This window comes from Symphalangus syndactylus, chromosome 14 (assembly GCF_028878055.3).
Source record: "Symphalangus syndactylus isolate Jambi chromosome 14, NHGRI_mSymSyn1-v2.1_pri, whole genome shotgun sequence".
NCBI lineage: Eukaryota > Metazoa > Chordata > Mammalia > Primates > Hylobatidae > Symphalangus > Symphalangus syndactylus.
Window position 1 is genome coordinate 15,242,438 of NC_072436.2, and position 18,539 is coordinate 15,260,976.

Here is an 18,539-nt window from a genome sequence, read left to right on the forward strand (position 1 = left end):
CATTACAATGCTCACATTAGAAAATAAAGGTCACGATAAATAATCTAAGCTTCCACCTTAAGGAAATGAAAACAGGCTGGGCACTGTGGCTCACGCCTGTAATCCCAGCGCTTTGGGAGGCCAAGGAGGGTGGATCACGAGGTCAGGAGATCGAGACCATTCTGGCTAATACGGTGAAACCCCATCTCTACTAAAATACAAAAAATTAGCCAGGTGTGGTGGCGGGAGCCTGTGATCCCAGCTACTCGGGAGGCTGAGGCAGGGGAATCACTTGAACCTGGGAGACGGAGCTTATAGTGAGCCCAGATTGCACCACTGCACTCCAGCCTGGGCGACAGAGTGAGACTCTGTCTCAAAAAAAAAGAAAGAAACTGAAAAAATAAAAATAAGCCCAAAGCAGAGGAAAGGAAATAATAAAGAACAGAAATTAGTGAACTAGGAAACTGAAAAATAGAAATTAGTGAAGTAGAAAAAAACCAAAAGTTTGTTCTTTGAAGAAACTAGTAACATTAATAAACTCCCTGACCAAGAAAAAGGGAAAAAAAGTGACCCATGTTAGGCATGAGAGGAAGAGTGTGATAGTGTGACTACAGCCCCATAGGCATGAATGAAGAGTGTGATAGTGTGACTACAGGCCCACAAGCATGAGAGGAAGAGTGTGATACTGTGACTACAGCCCCACAGGCATGAATGAAGAGTGTGATAGTGTGACTACAGGCCCACAGGCATGAGAGGAAGAGTGTGATAGTGTGACTACAGGCCCACAGGCATGAGGAAGAGTGTGATAGTGTGACTACAGGCCCACAGGCATGAGAGGAAGAGTGTGATACTGTGACTACAGGCCCACAGGCATGAGAGGAAGAGTGTGATAGTGTGACTACAGGCCCACAGGTATCAATGGAAGAATAAAGGAATACTGGCCGGGTGCGGTGGCTCACACTTGTAATCCCAGCACTTTGGGAGGCCGAGGCGGGCGGATCATGAGGTCAGGAGATCGAGACCACGGTGAAACCCCATCTCTACTAAAAATACAAAAAAAAAAATTAGCCGGGCGTGGTGGCAGGCGCCTGTAGTCCCAGCTACTCGGAGAGGCTGAGGCAGGAGAATGGCGTGAACCCGGGAGGCGGAGCTTGCAGTGAGCCGAGATTGCGCCACTGCACTCCAGCCTGGGCGACAGAGCGAGACTCCGTCTCAAAAAAAAAAATAAAAAATAAAAAAAAAAATAAAGGAATACTACAAAAAACGGAATCACAAATTCAGCAACTGATATAAAATGGACCAATGCCCTGAAGACACAAACTGCTGAAATTAGAAATCGATAACCCAAATAGTCTATTATTTATTTAAGAAAGTGAATTTCATAGTTTAAAACCTTGCCATTAAGAAGGTTAACTGCAAGGACAGTGCCACTGGGGAGTCCTACCAAATGTTTTAGGAATAACGCCTGTCCCTCCTTTGAGGAAAGCAGTCCTCTGCGTGTGCCCCTTATTGATGGTATTTCTATTAAAATGCACATACACAAAAGAAAAATAAACAGCCCAGCTTCATGTAAACAGTAGTGTTTATTCAGACAGCATAAACCCCAGCACTCTCGGAAGGTTCTTCTGAGATGGACCAGAGGCTCCAATGAGAGGCTTTGTGTGTAGGAAGCAATTACAGCATAAAGGAGCAGGTGAGAGCCAGGGAAGGATCACGTGGGGATCTGAAACTTGAAATGGCCTCAGGCCAGACAGCACAAGGCAGCCCGGACAAGACACCCTCAACCCATCAACCCACGTGCACCAAACCCAGCCTCAGCACCTAGCCCACCCAGATGGGAAGGGGAGGCGGTGGCTTTTTGCTGCTCATGACCTCCTGGGGAAGGAGGGAGCTGAGATCAAAATGAAATAAAGAACCTGGCAGTCGCTTCCGCAGTCACACAAGAAACCTCATGTCTGAGGGCAAGACAGGCAGGGGCTGCCCCTGGGGAGCCCTGAGATCAACATTTCTGAAGCCCTGCCACCTGCCTATCCCTTGTAGGGATTCAAGTCCAAATAGCCAGAGCCTCTGGCAGAGGAGATGGGGGAAACTGAGGTAGCCCTGGGGTCCTCCTCTCAAGTCAAGTTGCCTGGAGACTGTAGCAGCTACGGTTGAGGCTGCTCAGGAAGCACAGACCGCCCCAGGCAGCAGCTGAAGCTGAAGACTCCAGGGCCAGGCCATCGGGTCAGGCGTTCAGGAACGCGAAAGCTGACGGCTCTGAGCCAGGAGGCTCTTTGGCTGCTGTCCTCTGGGACGATGTTCCGGGGGTGCGGGGAGCATCAGGGAAGGACTCTCCTGCAGCAGCCCCGGCCCCCACCAGGCGGGGACAGGCCACCAGCTGCATGCCAGCAAACAAGGAGTCGCGGCTCCACATACAGCTGCTGGGGCCTCTCTTTGGGCTGTCCGTGCCCCCTGGGGCCCGTTCAGGTCCCCACCCCCTGCTTTCTGCCAGTCTGGCCTCAGCCTCGCTGGGGTCTCCGGGGGCTGGAATGGGGGAGGCATCTGGGGGTGGGGTGGGCACAGGGCTGGACGGCATCTCAGATGAGGGAGCAGGGCTCCGGGGTGAGACTGTGGTTGAACTCAGAGGCTGGAGCAAGACCTGGCTCCCAGCGAGAGGCACAGCGTCGGTCAGCAGGTCAGATGGGCCTGGGAGGGCGGCTGTGGGGCCAGGCTCGGCTGAGGTGTCCCGGGCAGGGGGCAGCTGCCCACAGGAGGCCTCAAAGTGCCTCAGAATCTGAAAGAGGAAGGAGGAACCAGGGAGGTTCCTATGCAGCCCTGGGAATTGTGGGGACCAGGGCCCGCCTCTCCCTAGGACCTCCTCAGTCCCTCCACCCAGAGGGCAGGGCCACCTCTGGGCAGGACACCAGCTGCTGGGAGGGGGCTGGGGCAGTGCACCCAGTTGTCATCCCATCGAGAGCAGCTGCTGGGCTGGTGCTGGCGACACGGGGCAGGTGTCACATACACACCTCGAATCTTGTTCCTTCACTCACGACTATACAAATGGCCACGCTCCCCGTCATAACCCGCCAGGCACTGCTGGAGGGAGTGAACATGTGGCCTGGCACATCTGGGCATTTCCAACTGTTGGACGCAGGGTTCTTCCAGCATGCCCATTTTAGAAACCCCACTATGAGGTTTCGCCTGCGGTGGTGCAAACCCCAGGCTCACTCGTCGCTCTGACTGAAAGGTGAGCTAGCATATGGCCAATGACAGATAAGGATGACTTGGGGATGGGTGACTGAGGACCTGTGTTTCCAGCAGCCAGGGAGAAAACAGGAAGAAAGAAGCTGGGGGTGCCCACAGGCAGAGGGAAGGTGCCAGGGCCTGGCAGCTGGGAGAGGCCTCCCAGTGTGATTCCAGTGGCCTCCAGGCAGTTCAGAGTGTTCACGTGCACAGAGAAGAAATGGCAGAACCATTTCTGCCCTCCAGAGCTTGGGAGCTGAGCATGAGCTGTGTCATGGGTGGCAAACTGCATGTGCAGTCAGGGAGGGCTTCCTGGAAGAGGTAAGTGTGAGCCAAGACATAAGGGCAGGAACATTAAGGCAGAGGAATTTGGGAGCTTCCAGGAACAGGTAGAGGCCAGTGTACTGTGAGTGCTGCAGAGTTGGGGTAGAAGGCAGGAAGGCAGTGGGGAGGTGAGGACCCTGACCTGCTGCTGCTCGCTCTGCCAGCGGGACAGGGACTTGAGAGGGGGGTCCGGGAAGGGCTGACCAAGCGCTGGGCAGGGACGGGGTGGCCGTGGACTGCAGTGTATCTCCTGCTGTACCCTTGGACCCCGGTGTGCATGTGGCCTCTGCAGCTGCCCACCTTGGTGGCCTTGTTGGTCACAGGTCCTGGGCTGCCCATGCTGAGCTCCTGCAGCCACGGCCGGGTGCGGAGGAGGATGTGCTCCTGGGGAAGGAGGTCGGAGCTCCCCAGGGAGGCGATGGCACACAGCGCCCTCTGCGGGTGAAGGGAGGGGACATCAGCACCCATGGGGCAGCAGGTCCACGCCAGGGAGGCCTATCTGGCCATCTCTCTCCCTCTTCTTCCTCATCAATGACCGGAGTGCCAGGAGGCCCCAGGGACAGCTCCACCAGAGCCCTGTCCTCACCACCTTACACCCCAACTCCAGGACACCAGAGCCCTGTCCTCACTGCCTTACACCCCAGCTCCCGGACACCAGAGCCCTGTCCTCATCGCCTTACATCCCAGCTCCCAGAGACCAGAACCCCGTCCTCACTGCCTTACACTCCAGCTCCCGGACACCAGAACCCCGTCCTCACCGCCTTACACTCCAGCTCCCAGACACCAGAGCCCTGTCCTCACCGCCTTACACCCCAGCTCCCGGACACCAGAGCCCTGTCCTCACCGCTTTACACCCCAGCTCCCGGACACCAGAGCCCTGTCCTCACCGCCTTACACCCCAGCTCCCGGACACCAGAGCCCTGTCCTCATCGCCTTACACCCCAGCTCCCGGACACCAGAGCCCTGTCCTCAGTGCCTTACACCCCAGCTCCCGGACACCAGAGCCCTGTCCTCATTGCCTTACACCCCAGCTCCCGGACACCAGAGCCCTGTCCTCATCACCTTACACCCCAGCTCCCAGACACCAGAGCCATGTCCTCCCCAGCTCCTGGACAGACCCCAGCGAGAAGCACATGACCTGCTGCCCCGATTGCCTTAGCTTCATTCCTCCACACGCCCCCTGACACATGCACACACGTGTCCACACTTTCATGTGCATGCACACACACACAGGCACATACATACACAACCACACACATGCAGTCATGTACACACACAGTGTGTGCACACCACACACATGCATAAGTGTGTACACACATGGGCATACATGCACAGGCATACACACCCACACACACAAACGCACACACAGAGGCACGTGTGCATGCACAACCACACAGAGGAATGTTCACACACAGGTGTGCACACACAGGCACACAGGCACACGTGCACACACACGCACACACAGGAATGTCCACACACAGGCACATGCACACAGTCACGCCCTCCTGCCCGCATGTGCAGCTCACCAGCTGCGTGCATTCACTGGTCCCATGCAGGTGGCAGGTCAGCAGCTGCAGCACGGCCTCACAGTTGAGCAGTCCACACCTGCACAAAGAGGACATCTGGATGGTGGGTGCGGCCCGTCCCCTCCTCCCTCGCCCAGGGTTGGGGCTGGGGCAGAGCCGGGCGGGTCCAGCGCACTCACGCTTTGATGAAGTGCTGTGCCTCCTCACGGCTCAGGAAGGCGCGTGGTCCCCGAGTCACAGTCCTCACCAAGCTCAACTCTTGCTGACAGTCACTCAGGGCTACCACCTCGACCCTGCCAGGGGGAATGGCCAGGTCAAGGGTGAGTGGAGGCCGTGCTCCCACTCCCGCCTGGCATGGGGGAGAACCTGGAGAGCAAGAGCTGCGCTGGGAGGGGGACAGTGTGGTGGCTCCGAGGCCTCTCCCGCATATCCGGCAGCTCCCGCTCACCTATCTGCCAGGTCACCCGGCTCCCGGCTGGCCCCTGAATGGCTGTCGCTGCCGGAATGACTGCCCGAGTCTGAGACCCTGCTCAGGTCGCTGTTCTGGGAGGAATTCTGAGAGCTGGGGCTGCTGTCCAGCTCGTCCCAGCCCCCTCCAGCCTGCCCAGGCTGATGCCTCACAGCTGGAGGAAACAGAACGGCCGGTGAGATCCCTGGGACTTCCGGCCAGCCCCATGCCCACCTCCCAGGGTCCTGGACCAGGAGGCCTCGGGGGCTGAGTCCTGAGCTGAGAGGATGGGCGGCCACCTCGGCTCCAGCTTCAGCAAACACCAGCCCCCAGGGGCATCTGCTTCCGCCTCGGGTCCCACCCCCTCCTGCTGTGTGGGAGGCCCTGGGATTTGCCTCCATGGCTGCAAAGCCCCAGCGGTGACAGGAAGGAGTGACCCAGACCCCATGGGGAGGAGCCCTCGCCTCGATACCTCGGGGACCTGGAATGGCCCCGGGGAGTAGGTTCCCCAGGGTTGGGGGATCATGGCTGGCTGAAGGCATCATGGCAGGCTGGTAGGTGTCACCCCACGGCAGGAGCCTCTGGGTACTGGGACTCTCGGGCCCGGGGCGCATGGCGCTGGCCACCACCTCTGCGGCCTTCTGGATGGTGGAGAGGAAGGCTTCGCCTGCCGAGCCTGCACCCGAGGAGAGGGAGATGGGACGGCCGCCCAGTGCGGCCCCCACCCGAGTTCTCTGAGAGCAGGGTGCCCGCATCAGCTCCCTGCTCAAGCTTGGGGAGGTCGGGGTACACGCTGCAGGTAGGGAGGCCTCCTGGTGGGCCCCAGGCCCTCTGGAAGCTCCCAGTGGACTCCACTTTGGCATTCCCACTCCCAGTGGGCCTGGACACCCCAGCTCACTGCAGAGTTATGCCTCCGTCCCTCTGTCCTCTGGGGGTGAAGATGTCCTAAGGGGCTTGGGCTTGGCCTTGGCTCAGGGAGGGTGTGTCCAGGGCTCGGGGAGGGGCCGGCCTTTCCCATGTGAGCTCCCTGTAGAAGGTGCCCCGACACCAAGGTGTCGGCAGGAGCCCCTGGCTGTGCGCAGGACAGTGTGACACAGCCTAACGGTGAGCGGCTAGACACCGCCCAGGGCCCGGCAGCAGGGCACAGCTGGGCCGGGGGCTGGGTCCCAGCCGCAGGCAGTGGTGCCACCCATGGCTCTCCTGGCACTGATGAGTGGTTGTCCACTGGTACTGCCCCACCTCACAACAGCTCCACATGGGGCTACCTGAGTCACCTGCACCACAGCCAGGGGCACAGCCCTCGGCGCCTCTCGGAGCAGGACTCACCCCTGCCACAGGGCCCAGCCCTGACTTCTTGCTCGGCCTGGTTTCTGTCGCCTGTCCATAAAGCAGCCCTGGCCACACCTGCCCCACCCCCACGTCGGCAGCCAGAGCGAGACAGTGGGGACAGCTCCAGGAAGGGCTGAGGCCATGTAGGGGAGGGGACGGGGGACAGCAGCTACCAGATGGGGCGGCATGGTCCAGCACCCACCGCCCTCCTCATCCCCACACCCTGAGATGCCGGGGCCCATGCAGGCCCTCCCCACTCACCCGTGCAGCCGTGTTCCTTGCTGTAGCCGAAACCCTGGAGGGTGCTGTGTGGTCTGGCCTGGGAGCCCATGCCTGCAGAGGGTCCTCCGTCAGCGGCAAGCTGGCCCCCACCCTCGGCCCTGCCCACGGGTGGCACAGACGCCCAGGACACTCAGGAAGGCAGAAACCAGGTGCCAGAACTGGACAGGGTCCCCTCAGTCACCTACCTGTGGCAGGCGGGGTCCCCAGAGGCTGGGAGGGAGCCAGTGGCAACACGGTGTCCGAGAACAGGGTGCTCCCCAAGTCCTACACGGGGAGGCGGAGGCCCTCAGCGTCCTCACACCGGGGCCCGCTGTACTCACCCTGCCACCCATATCAGCTCCGTTCTGTCCCCCAGACACTTCTCCTGAGCCACTCAGCTGGACACAGGCTCTGGGTCCACCAGCAAGGAGCAGAGGCAGGGGTCCCGAGCGGGAGAACTGCAAACCCCCCAGCTGACATCCTGGCCCCAGTCCTGCCCCTCTACAGGAGGAGGGGCACCCCGCAGAGCGACACTGCTCCTGGGCTCACCTGCGCGGCTGCCCGAACCTTCTGGTACAAGCTATTCCCGTGCAGAGGATCTGGAGGCCCCGCAAAAGCTGCGGAACAGAAAAGGCAAGTGGGGGGCAGGGCTGAGCCTGGCACCGCTGCTCCCTGTGGAGCACGGTGCACTGGGCCCACTCCAGGGTGGCAAGTTCCTGCCACCAGGGCCCTTCTGTCACAGCCAATGGGATGCCCTCCTCCAGGACCCTGCAGAGGCCACACCTGCGCAGACCCTCAGCTCCCCCTCACCCATGCCCCACAGAGGCGAGACTCTCCACAGCAACCACCTCGTCTCCCCCAGGGTCGGCAACCCCTGGTGCCCGATAGGGTGAGGCCTCCCCGAAGCCCACTCTCCCTGCCCCAGGTGCACCAGGGAACCCGCAGAGGCTTCCGGGGCCTGGAGGGAGAGACCAGCGTTCTTATCACAGCCTGAAAGCTCCACCTGGCCCCACCCAACCCCAGTCTCAGCCGCCTGGGGCTCCCCTGCTCTGAGAGTTCCTGTCACGAGGAACTGAGGCATTTTTCCTTAAATCTTCCGGCCCCAGGGCCCCCCGAGCCTGCACCTGGGGCCGTGGCATCCTTTCAGGGCTCGCGCTGAGAGCTGTGCCTCTGAGGGCCCCCAAGAGCCTCTGTCACAGACGAATCGACTCGCGCCCCTTGGCCGTCTATCTCCACCCTGGCAGGCTGGTCCCATGATTCAGAGACGATGCTCCTGGCTGTTCCTGGGCCCAGGGTTGGCGGCCACAAGCTGAGGCAGTGGCAGGATGAACCGACACCCTGCGGCTGCCATCTTCCCTGCAGGAGCCCAGGGCACCCGCCTGCCACCCACGCCGCCCCTGCTCTGTGACACAGCAGGAGCATCACCGTCTTGGACAAGCCCCTCGTTCTAAAGTTCAGCTTAACCAAAAACGGCCTAAATCCATAGGGCATCAGCCTAATGGCTAAGGTCAGCACGACCATAAACCCCAAATAACATCTCCAACTAGAAACAATCCAAGCTCCTCCCCAACCAGAGACATGCTAGCCCCGAGATAACCCCCCTCCAGCCGGGAAGACGCCAGCTTCGAGAAAACCCACCTCCAGGCTGGAAAGATGTCTGCCCCAAGATAACCTCCCCTCCTTCCAACCCCGCCAGAAACTTCTCCACACACAGAAACATTCCGAGCTTCTGATAAGCCCCCTCACCCTAAAACCAATATATACTCTTAGTCTGTAAGATAAAGTGCTCCTGACTGCAATCGGCCTGGGGGCACCTCTCAGGTTTTAACTAAAGAAAATCTGTCTTTAACCGCCAGCCGCGTTTTCTTTCCTCTTTCTGACGCTCTGCGCGCGTGCGGCGGGCCATCCTCACTGCACACCCACCGACTGGAGCAGGGCGCCCCGTCTCTCATGTGCGGCATCTGGCACCCACTTTCCTCACAGGGCCTGTCCTGACACCTCCCACAACCTGCGTGTCACCCAGGGCCAGTGCGCAGGCACGGCAGGCGACAGCCATCATCCACAGCTGCCTCTGCACAGGAGAGACTCTGGTGCCTACAAGAACCCAGGGTCTGAAGAAGAGCCTACCCCATCCTCGGGGTCCGCTGTGCCCCATCCCCCACCTGCTGCAGCCCCCACCCCAGGGCGTGTCCCCGAGACCACTGAGGCCACGACATACATGCACCAACCACAGCCACGGGAGTGGCCCGGGAGCCCGGGGCCCTCTGACCCGCTGAATGGTGAGCATAAATGGCTGGCACTGCCTTGGCCCCAAAGCTGTGAGGAGCTCTGTTAGGATGGCGAGAGCACCCCTGCACTGCCGTGCCCTCAGGGGCATCTACCGCCTAAGTCATGTGTCACAACTGTCTATGGTGGCCCAGGGCACCGGCCCCTGCGGCACATCTAGAGCTGCACGCCCACTTGCCATAAAGTGGGACGACACTGGTTTCAACACCGGTTTTGGGTTGAGCCCGGTGGATGGAACACGCTGAGGTCTCCACAAGCAAGCAGTGGCACGAGAGAGACTCAGCCTCCCTCCCCAGAATTCCCCTCTCAGGGGCTGGGGTGGGGTCCAGACATGGGGGGTCCAGACATGGGGCACCCAGTGACCACCTGGAGCCAGGCCTCCCTCCACCCCATGGAAGATCTCAGGCCAAGCCCCCACAAGTCCTCATTAGGCAGAGGCACATGGGACTGCCCCCAAGCCTGTGGGGACGGCTCCCCCAGACCCACCTTCTGCCTGGACAGACCAACTGGCCGGGGCCCTGCCTCTCCTGCCTCCCAGCCCTGCCCTCCCATGGCCTCCCTCTGTCTTGGGCTCTGAGGAGCAGCCCCAGAACGGGAACCCACGGCCTGGGAAGGACGTGTGAACGGGCACTGAGTCTGCTATGTGTGGGCGCTGAGATGGAGGGGGAAGACCCATGGGGCACACAGAGAACAACTGGCAGCAAGCGCAGGGACAGATGCAGCCGAAGGCCCAGGGACACACGGGAGGCACAGAGGACCCAGTGGACAGAGGGGGCAGGGCACGTCGGGGGAGGCCGAGCCGGCCAGCTGGGGTGAGGGTGGGCAGCAGGTGGAGAGGCCAGGGAGGGGCCAGGATCAGCAAGGCGGGGCTTTGATCAGGACCTGGCCCAGGTCAGGGCTCTGGCTGAAGTCCTCCTTCTCAAGCCCGGAGGATTCGCCACCCTCCCCCATTTCCCCCTTGTCCAAAGCCCTGGCTCTTCCTGAGCACGTGTGCGGCCCCTGTACCTGCAGCTTCCTGGATGAAGGCAGAGTTGCGTTTGAGGATGAGCAGGAAGGAGGAGGAGCCGTGGCTGCACAGATAGAGCAGGATCTTCAGCACCTGGGGAGTGGGGCGGTCAGCAGTGCTGGGCAGGCCGGACACAGGACACCCAGGGCAGGGCCCGGGGGCACCCCAAGGGCACAGAGCTGCCTGCCACGCTGGGCCACTCGTCTGCTCCTCCAGCCTCACCACCGTGGGCCGGGCCTCGGGCCTGACCCTTGACCACCCAGGGGCTCACCTTGAGCTTCCCGTGGCCGGAGCTGCTGTGCAGGCGGCTCAGGAGATACTCCAGCAGGCACTGGCTGCTGCCCGGAGACTCGTGGGAGATTTCTGTGGCAAGCTCGGGTTAGGGAAGGGCAAGATGATGCAGGCTGTGCCAGGCCGCAGGGAGACCGGGCCATGGGGCCTCTCAGTTCACGCTCCCTGGAGGCGCCTACTGTAGGCTCTGCCATCAGGAGCGCCGGGGCTTCTAGGCTCTCCTGTGTCATCAGTACTGCAGCCTTCAGACCCCACCCACGCCTGGTTACAATGATAAAGGAGCCATGGATCTCCCTAGGGACAGCAGAATCCCCAGGAACCCTTCGCACCACTCTGGGACCCTGCCATCCGCTCTTTCCACTACACGGGGACGTCAAGGAAGGATACTAGCAATCTCTTCAAACAGGTAGCCCGGACACGGGACATCATCATCTGACGTCCCCTTCAGGAGAATTGGGAGCTGAAAGGGAACAAGAGCCCACGCCGTGATGAGGTGCCGTTTCCCACAGGGGTGAATCCGCAGCCCCCCAAAGGGGATGGAAACGACCCACCTCTCACTGTTGACATGGCCGGAGAGAGGACTGGGAAGGGATGAGAACTGTGCTACTGGCCACAGGGAGGCTGCAGCAGGGTCCTCTCTCAACACTCAGGGATGAACACCCTCGGAGAAGAGGCAAATCAATGGTGGTTCTCCACGGAGGAGCTGCGCCACTTGGGTTAAGAAGGGACACAGCCCCCAGCCTCCCTGCACTTACCAGCACGTAAGGCTATTTGAAGGTACCTCTCCTGTACCTACCTACTGACTAGCAAAGCCAAACAAGGCCCAGGCAAGCCCCTTTTCCAGGCAGGGGACTATGGATGGTTCCACCTCCCCAGAGCCCGGATTGGCAGAGTGACAGCCGCTCAGCCTGACTGGCTCCATCGCTCCCCAAGAACCGACTGATGTGTGTTTTACGTTCGCTTAGCACAGACGTACTTATTTGTTTCATGCTTACTTACTGGCACAAAGATGTACGGTTTATAGGGATGAAAACTGGAACCACCCATTGTTGCATTATTCAGTATCAGGACAGAATAGAGTTCAAGAGTATTTAAGAGGACAAGCATGGGACCGACCGCGTGAGGTGCCGAAGCCTTTCAGTCGGAAGGGCCGAAATCTAGTGACAACATACGAAAACGTGGACCTGAAGTGTTTCCCGAGGCTGTGGACACACGTCACTGACACTATTTGCCCACCAAGCCCTAAGGGGAGCTAGTGAGGTTTGCAGGTGACAGCTGACAACTGCAGAACGCAGCACAGAACGACTCTGTCCAAATCTTGCACTGAGAGCCTTGACCAACCCTAGCGTGGCTTCTGGCAGCCCAAGGTCGCGCCCTGGGACCACCCAGCCCCCTCTGAGGTCCAGCCTAGGAAAGCTCAGGGCCGACAAAAGAGGGCAGTTTGCTCAGGACGACACCTGGGAACTCGCCCCGGCCTCTACTTCTCAGAGGGTTTACTAAGAGGGGCTTACAATGGTGCGTCCTTCTCTGTCCCTTCCAGATGTCTGTGTTCTCTGCAACCCAGGGGTGCCTCTCCAGGACCGGAGTCCTCTGAAATGCCACTGTCAGGGAGGACGGCGGGCTGCCAGCCCACCTGGGCGCCAGCAGCACGGACACAGCGGCTCCACGTCCACCGGGTCCGCCGCTCCTTCCCTCCTGTCGGAGGCCACTGAATGCTGGCCGAGGCCTGTTCGTTCCCCCAGGGTCTGGCTGTGCCCATCGCCCTTGCGCTCAGCGGGTCCGGCTTGAAAGGCCCCGGGACGGCGCGGCGGGCGGGCAGCTCAGGGGCGTCGGCGCTGGCGAAGGGGCCAGGAGCAGCTACCCGGCACGGAGACGCAAGGTCAACGGCTCCGGCCCGGGGCGAGTCCGGGGAATGCGGCGCTCGAGAGGAGCCGTGGGACCGGGGCCTGGGCGGACCGCCCTCACTCACCCGGTGTAGAAAGCTCAGGCGGTCCCGTAGCGGCGGCGCGGCAGCCATGATCCAGGTCCCCTCCCGGTCTGCCCCGCTTCCGCCAGGCCCGGGCCCTCCAATCACTGCGCGGGTCTGGGTCCGCCGGCCAATCCCTCATGGTGGGGCGGGCCCTGAGGTTGGCTTCGTAAACAATTTGAGCCTAGGCCAATCCGAAGTCTCAGGGCACAGACAGACTAGGACAAGAGCCAATTGCAGGGGCTCAAGTTCAGACGAAGCCTGACCAATTAAGAAGCTCAGGAAAGGTTATGGGCGGAAGCGCCGACCTATCAAGCTGTTTGACACCGGAAGAGGACGGACCTAAGATGGCGGCCTCCAGGGGAGCTGGGAATAGCCGCTCATGTCGGCTAATGGAGCGGTGTGGGGCCGCGTGCGAAGCCGCCTCCGCGCCTTCCCCGAGCGGCTGGCCGCCTGCGGGGCCGAGGTGAGGAGCCGCGGGCGGGCCAATGCTGCGGGGCAGGAGGAGCCGCGCGGGGAGGTGACTGGGAGGGAGGGCGGTGACGGGGTCAGGGGACCCCACGACCCACGCCCGTTCTTTCCGCAGGCCGCGGCGTACGGCAGGTGCGTGCAGGCCTCCACGGCCCCGGGCGGCCGCCTGAGTAAGGACCTCTGCGCGCGGGAGTTCGAGGCCCTAAGGAGCTGCTTTGCCGCCGCGGTAGGTGGGCGCGGGCCCCTCCCAGCCCTTCCCCTCCAAGAGCCAGCGGGCCCCGGCTTTCCTTTGTTTTCCCGTTGGTTCAAGGTTTGAGCGCCTGCCGCGTGCTTTAGACGCCGGCTGACAAAACCACCGAGCCACCGACGAGCCCGCGAAACGTCGGCCGTCCCGGGCTTGTCCCTGCATATTTGTAAAGCGGGACTGGCACCAGCCTCAGAAAGGATGGGAGATGTGTGCAAAAAAGAGCCTTGTAAAACGCGTAAGCTTTCATGTTAGCACTGCCGCCGAAGGGTGTCATGCCAAGATCGACCAAACACAGGACTCCGGGAAAGTGCCCAGCATCCTTCCGGGTCTTCACCTCCCCGGCACTTGCAGCCCCCTGTGCAGCTGCAGTGGTGGATTCCTTCAGCACGTGTCCTGCCGGGCACCCCCAGCCACCCTCACAACTCGCACGATAGGGCTTTAAGTCATTCTGAGGCTAGTTCCCTAAGTGTCAGCCTCACCGGGTACCACCTCAGTGTATCTGGGTAGGCCGTGATGCCAGTGCTGACTCTGTTTACTGGGAGCTGTTAATCCGGAGATTTGGACCAGAGAAAGGGTATTTGAACAAGAGCTCCACGGCCTTCATCCCTACCCAGCTCCAGCAGCCTTGGATCCAGGGGTGGGTGACTCATCAGAAGTTGCACTTTTTGCCGGGTATCGTGATGCGTGCCTGTAATCCTACCACTTTGAGAGGCTGAGGCAGGCGGATTGCTTAGGCCTAGAAGTTTGAGACCAGCCTGGGCAACATACGGAGACCCCGTCTCTATAAAAAAAAAAAGAAAGAAAGATTAGCCAGGCATGGTGGTGTAGTCCCAGTTACTTGGGAGGCTGAGGTGGGAAGATCACTTGAACCTGGGAGGTGGAGGTTGCAGTGAGCCGAGATCATGCCACTGTACTCCAGCCTGGGTGACAAAGTGAGACTGCATCTCAAAAAAAAAAAAAAAAAAGGTTGGGGGGCTCCTGCTTTCCCTTTATGAGAGCTTGAGACCAAATGTGGCATCTGGTGGGGGCTCAGAGGAGGGGGCAGCAGTGAGTTCTGTGATGGTGTCATGAGGCCCTTGTCCCGTGGACAAGTGACCCAGAGAACCTGCCCATGGGGCCCCAGGCTCTGACCAGTCCAGCCCCCACCACATGCCAGCACCCAAGTTCTCTGTAAGGTATTTGGTAGAACACAGCATTTGGTGTGGTAGCTTTCTTTTGAGGCATATCTAACTTGGAAGCAAGCCATTCAGACAAAACACTTTATCTTGCAGGCCAAGAAGACGCTGGAGGGAGGCTGTTAGGAGGGACTCTGAGCTTCACACCTGTCTGCTGCCGTGGGTGCAGAGCCCTAGTCCTGATGGGCCCTGGTGGCACACATTGAATGCCGAGGGCAGAAAGGAAGTGGGAATGGCGAAGATGTAACGTTCCTTGGTGTTAGATCCTGTTTCTTCCTAACAAGTTGAGGCGTGGGTAGAGCAGGAATTGGTTTTCCAGCATTGTGTCTGTAAACCTGAGTTAGAATAAGATGTAACGGAAGCCACGATAAAGACTCCGTCAAATCCTGCAGACTGGGGCTTACTGTGTGCAGACTGCAAGGTGGGTCTTGGCCTCTCCGAGGTGGAATGGGGCCCAGAGCCTTTCCCCCAAAACTGGCAGGGCTGGGACTTGGGGACACCCTGCCTCAAGATCCCCGTTTTAAAACATTCTCACTAAGGTATTTAATGTGAATCTGGTGAAGCCTGCAGACCTTGCTGTGGGTATACAGCACACACCAAAGACAAGGACGTCAGCACCACGAGGGGACACTCCATGGGGCAGGGTCCTCGCAGGTGGCTTTCCTGGACACGGGGCAGGGCGGGGGCTCTTCACGAGAGGGGCCTGTGTAGAGCACCAGCAGCCAGTGCCCCTCCTGTGTGGGGTTGGTCGCCCCCTCGGCAGCCCGGGTACTTCACCGATGGCGCCTGCCCTCTCGTTCCCCCTCCCTATCACATCACTTGACCTAAAACTGAGGTGAGAAGGGCCACATCCTGACGCCGTTTGGGCACTTGTTGATGGTGAGACCCTGGAGTCCATGGGGCCTGAGCGCCACCTGCAAGGCGTGGCGGGGACTGCTTTGAGAGCCCCCCTGCTCTGGGGTGCAGAGGCTGTACTTTCCTGGGGCTGCAGCCTGCACCTGCCCCCAGGCCCGTGCTAGCGGCTGACCCCGTGGGCTGAGGTCTGTTTGTCCATGTTTCCTCCTCCAGATGCTACCCCAGAATTAGCCCGGTTTTCCCTCAGGATCTGATCTGGGTGGTGGGTCTGCAGGAGCCAGGCCAGAGTGCTGGATTTTGTCCCAAGGGCCAGGATAGTGTCACATCTTGGGAACCACAGAAATCCAGACCAGACTGCTGGGGTCAAGGCACCGCAGTCCATCCCTGCGCATACCAGAAACTCAGATGCCCTGCGCTGGCACGACCCACCCGACCCGCCTCCCCAGCGTGTAGGGCCGGCTGCCCCCCACCCCTGCCTTCCTCCTCCTACTTGTGCCCAGCGCTTGTCCATGAGCGAGCCTCTGCACAGATGTCCTTTTCTTAGCCCTGTCACGCCCTCTCCTCCGTTCTCTGGCAGCTCATTGGCAGAGCTTCCTGCATCTTCTCCCTCCAAATCCAGCCTCCCGTCCTGCCCACAGACCTGTCTTGCCAGCACTCCCCCTCGCTGTCCTTCACCCTGTGTGTGAGGTGGTGACAGACAGACCTGCCACTTCCTGTGGCCCACACCTCCAAACTCAGCTCTCAGGCCTCCTGGGGACACCCTCTTTTCTGCCTCCCCAAATTTCCTTCCAAACCTCCCTCCACCTTTGCTCTGCCCTTCCTCCCTGAGTGACTGGATTTCAGCACCGCATCGATTGACAGCTCAGGAAGCTGTGGGGGGGGCGGTGTGGGGGTTCTGCTGTTTTCGCACTGCAGAGGCAGTGTGGAGCTCTAACTGCTTCAGGTGCACTTAGGCCGTCCCTGCTGCCCTAACAAAGCACCTGAGGCTGGGTGATTTACAAAGAACCGCCTGATTTTTCACAGCTCTGCAGGCTGCAAAGCCCAAGATCCAGGCATTGGTACTGGTGTCTGGGGAGGGCCTTTGTGCCATGTCCTCACGCTGCAGAAGGCGGGGAGGGGCAAGAAAGCAAATGACCTGCATGCAGCCTCTTTTATAAGGCTCTTAATCGTATGAGCAAGGAAGGAGCCCTCGGCCTAGTCACCTCTTGATACTATCACTTAGGCAACTCCTGAATTTTGGAGGGGACACATTCAAACCACAGCAAATGCCTTGGCCCTCAGGAGATACTGGAAGTTCTTTGAGCGCTGAGCTCCGCTCAATCCGTCCCTCGGCCAGCATGCTGTGCAAGTCTGTTCCCATGCAGAAGTACACACCAGCGACGGGACAGCACTATCTCTGCGGCCCTGCTCTGGAACTGAGCCCCCAGAGGCAGGCTCCACAGCCCAGTGACCTGCACCAGGACTGACCAGCCAGGAGCAGCCTGTCGTTGGTCAGAAAGCGCAGCCTGGCCCCGGGGCCCCTCTGTAACGTTCTGAGAAGCCCCATCCAGGGGTCTGCGAGGCTTCTGGGGAAAGAAGTTTCTCTACCCTGAGGGGCTGCCACCTGGGCTAGGGGTGGGGGTGGGAAGGAATAAGGAAGTGTGCATGGGAGCCGGTGACCCTGCCTGTGGCTGGGGTTGCAGGGACTCCGGGGTGCAGCAGGGTGGGCGACAGCAGAGGCACGGCCATCACGGATGCCTCTCCAACAACAGCAGCCATCTCAACAGAAAGGGGGGAGGGTGGAATAACCTCCAGAGAAGAAAAAGAAAACTGGGTCACGGTAAGATATTTGGGGAGATCCAGCCGGAATGAAAATCCCACTCTGTGCAATTTAACAAATGGAGTTCCAGTCCGAGGGGACGCCCAGAAGGCGTTTTACCACTGAGCAGTGGTTCATTTGGAACTTTTTAATTGAGAATGAAGCACAGAAATGACCAGGACTGAACCCCCTTGGTGGGGCACCTCCCAACTGCTGAATAGCGCCCCGGCCCTGCAGCCCCCTCCCAGCCTCCTCCCAGCCCCCGGCAGCCCCCTCCCAGCCCCCAGGGCTCAGCAGGAGTCACCACTCAGCCTCCAGAAGCTTCCCTCTAGTTAATTTCCAGACTTCAGGCCAGGCACGGTGGCTCAAGTCTGTAACCCTAGCACTTTGGGAGGCTGAGGTGGGTGGATCACAAGGTCAGGAGTTTGAGACCAGCCTGACCAACATGGTGAAACCCCGTCTCTACTAAAAATGCGAAAAAAAAAAATTAGCTGGGTGCGGTGGCGGGCGCCTGTAGTCCCAGCTACCAGGGAGCCTGAGGCAGGAGAATGGCGTGAACCCGGGAGGCGGAGCTTGCAGTGAGCCGAGATCGCGCCACTGCTCTCCAGCCTGGGTGACAGAGCGAGACTCCGTCTCAAAAGAAAAAAAAATTCCAGTCTTCAGGCTGCCCAGTGACATCCTTCAAGGGAAGAAACTACAATAAAAAGCCAAAAGGATATCAAAAGGTGCAGGTGGAAAACACCACCAGAGGCCGAGGCCGGGCCCTCCGTGCAGGGACCCTTCACCAACATGGGCCTCCCCCAGACCCAGGCCCTGGCCCCCTGCCCTTCGTGGCAGGGTCGGGGCGCAAGCTCCCCAGAGGACGAGCCACAGCAGACTCAGGGATGCAGTGCCCGTCCACACTGTGGACACAGAGGCACCTCCTCTCTCTCCTGCCAGGGGTAGCTGGTCACGGGGCAGCACTCCCGTCAGCCTGGCCCTGGGGCCTGGACCACCTCCTGGCACCAGGCGGCTCTGCCTGCTCACAGGGTCTCCCTGGGGCTATGCTGCGTCTAGTGTCCAGTCACTGTGACGCTCAGGTCATGGTGCCGTTCCCTCATGACCTCTGGCCTCTGCTTTACACATCTGGAATCCTGAGCCGGCCTCAGGCTTTCCTTTCAGTCACTCTCCCAGAACCAACTTCACTAATCAGGAATCAGTGGTGTTTTTTACTTTTTAAAAAAAGCCACAACTGGATTTTGAAAAACAGACAATGGAGGGCCGGGCCAACCATGAGGAGTGCAGAGGGCGGCACCGGCCAGCGCCCCTGGACACCTGGCTTGCGAGTCCGGCCCCTGCCCCCTCTGCTTCCCGGA

The 18,539-nt window shown here is 60.1% G+C and overlaps 2 protein-coding genes across 4 annotated transcripts; one reads left to right on the forward strand and one right to left on the reverse strand.

Annotated features, from left to right (window-relative positions):
• Nucleotides 1-1,543: 1,543 nt before the first annotated feature.
• Nucleotides 1,544-12,735, reverse strand: TEPSIN (TEPSIN adaptor related protein complex 4 accessory protein). Of its 2 annotated transcripts, XM_055241450.2 has the most exons (13): nt 12,642-12,735; nt 11,060-11,132; nt 10,653-10,744; nt 10,381-10,474; nt 7,639-7,706; nt 7,296-7,374; nt 7,090-7,161; nt 5,972-6,175; nt 5,500-5,674; nt 5,231-5,344; nt 5,052-5,130; nt 3,826-3,960; nt 1,544-2,752 (listed from the first exon to the last, which is right to left on the reverse strand). In XM_055241450.2, the coding sequence occupies exons 1-13, from the start codon at nt 12,687-12,689 to the stop codon at nt 2,204-2,206; spliced, it is 1,782 nt and encodes a 593-aa protein (XP_055097425.1). In that variant the 5' UTR covers nt 12,690-12,735; the 3' UTR covers nt 1,544-2,203. The 2 variants fall into 2 exon arrangements, with proteins under 2 accessions (XP_055097425.1, XP_055097426.1); XM_055241451.2 differs by lacking the exon at nt 5,972-6,175.
• A 226-nt stretch (nt 12,736-12,961) lies between these two features.
• On the forward strand, nt 12,962-14,922 carry LOC129461950 (NADH dehydrogenase [ubiquinone] 1 alpha subcomplex assembly factor 8). 2 transcript variants are annotated; one of them, XM_055241461.2, is made up of 3 exons: nt 12,962-13,104; nt 13,225-13,335; nt 14,628-14,922. In XM_055241461.2, exons 1-3 carry the CDS (start codon nt 13,021-13,023, stop codon nt 14,655-14,657), a joined length of 225 nt encoding a protein of 74 aa, XP_055097436.1. In that variant the 5' UTR covers nt 12,962-13,020; the 3' UTR covers nt 14,658-14,922. The 2 variants fall into 2 exon arrangements, with proteins under 2 accessions (XP_055097436.1, XP_063473449.1); XM_063617379.1 differs by having other exon boundaries at nt 13,225-14,922.
• Nucleotides 14,923-18,539: the final 3,617 nt, after the last annotated feature.

Excerpts from the sequence above, each read along its gene's own strand:
- LOC129461950 (XM_063617379.1), top strand. The coding sequence starts at position 13,021 with ATGTCGGCTAATGGAGCGGTGTGGGGCCGCGTGCGAAGCCGCCTCCGC. Across the intron at positions 13,105-13,224 it reads TGGCCGCCTGCGGGGCCGAG|GCCGCGGCGTACGGCAGGTG; the intron begins GTGAGGAGCCGC and ends TTCTTTCCGCAG.
- TEPSIN (XM_055241450.2), bottom strand. The coding sequence starts at position 12,689 with ATGGCTGCCGCGCCGCCGCTACGGGACCGCCTGAGCTTTCTACACCGG. Across the intron at positions 11,133-12,641 it reads GCCTGAGCTTTCTACACCGG|CTCCCAATTCTCCTGAAGGG; the intron begins GTGAGTGAGGGC and ends GTTCCCTTTCAG. Across the intron at positions 10,745-11,059 it reads CCTGTTTGAAGAGATTGCTA|AAATCTCCCACGAGTCTCCG; the intron begins GTATCCTTCCTT and ends AGCTTGCCACAG.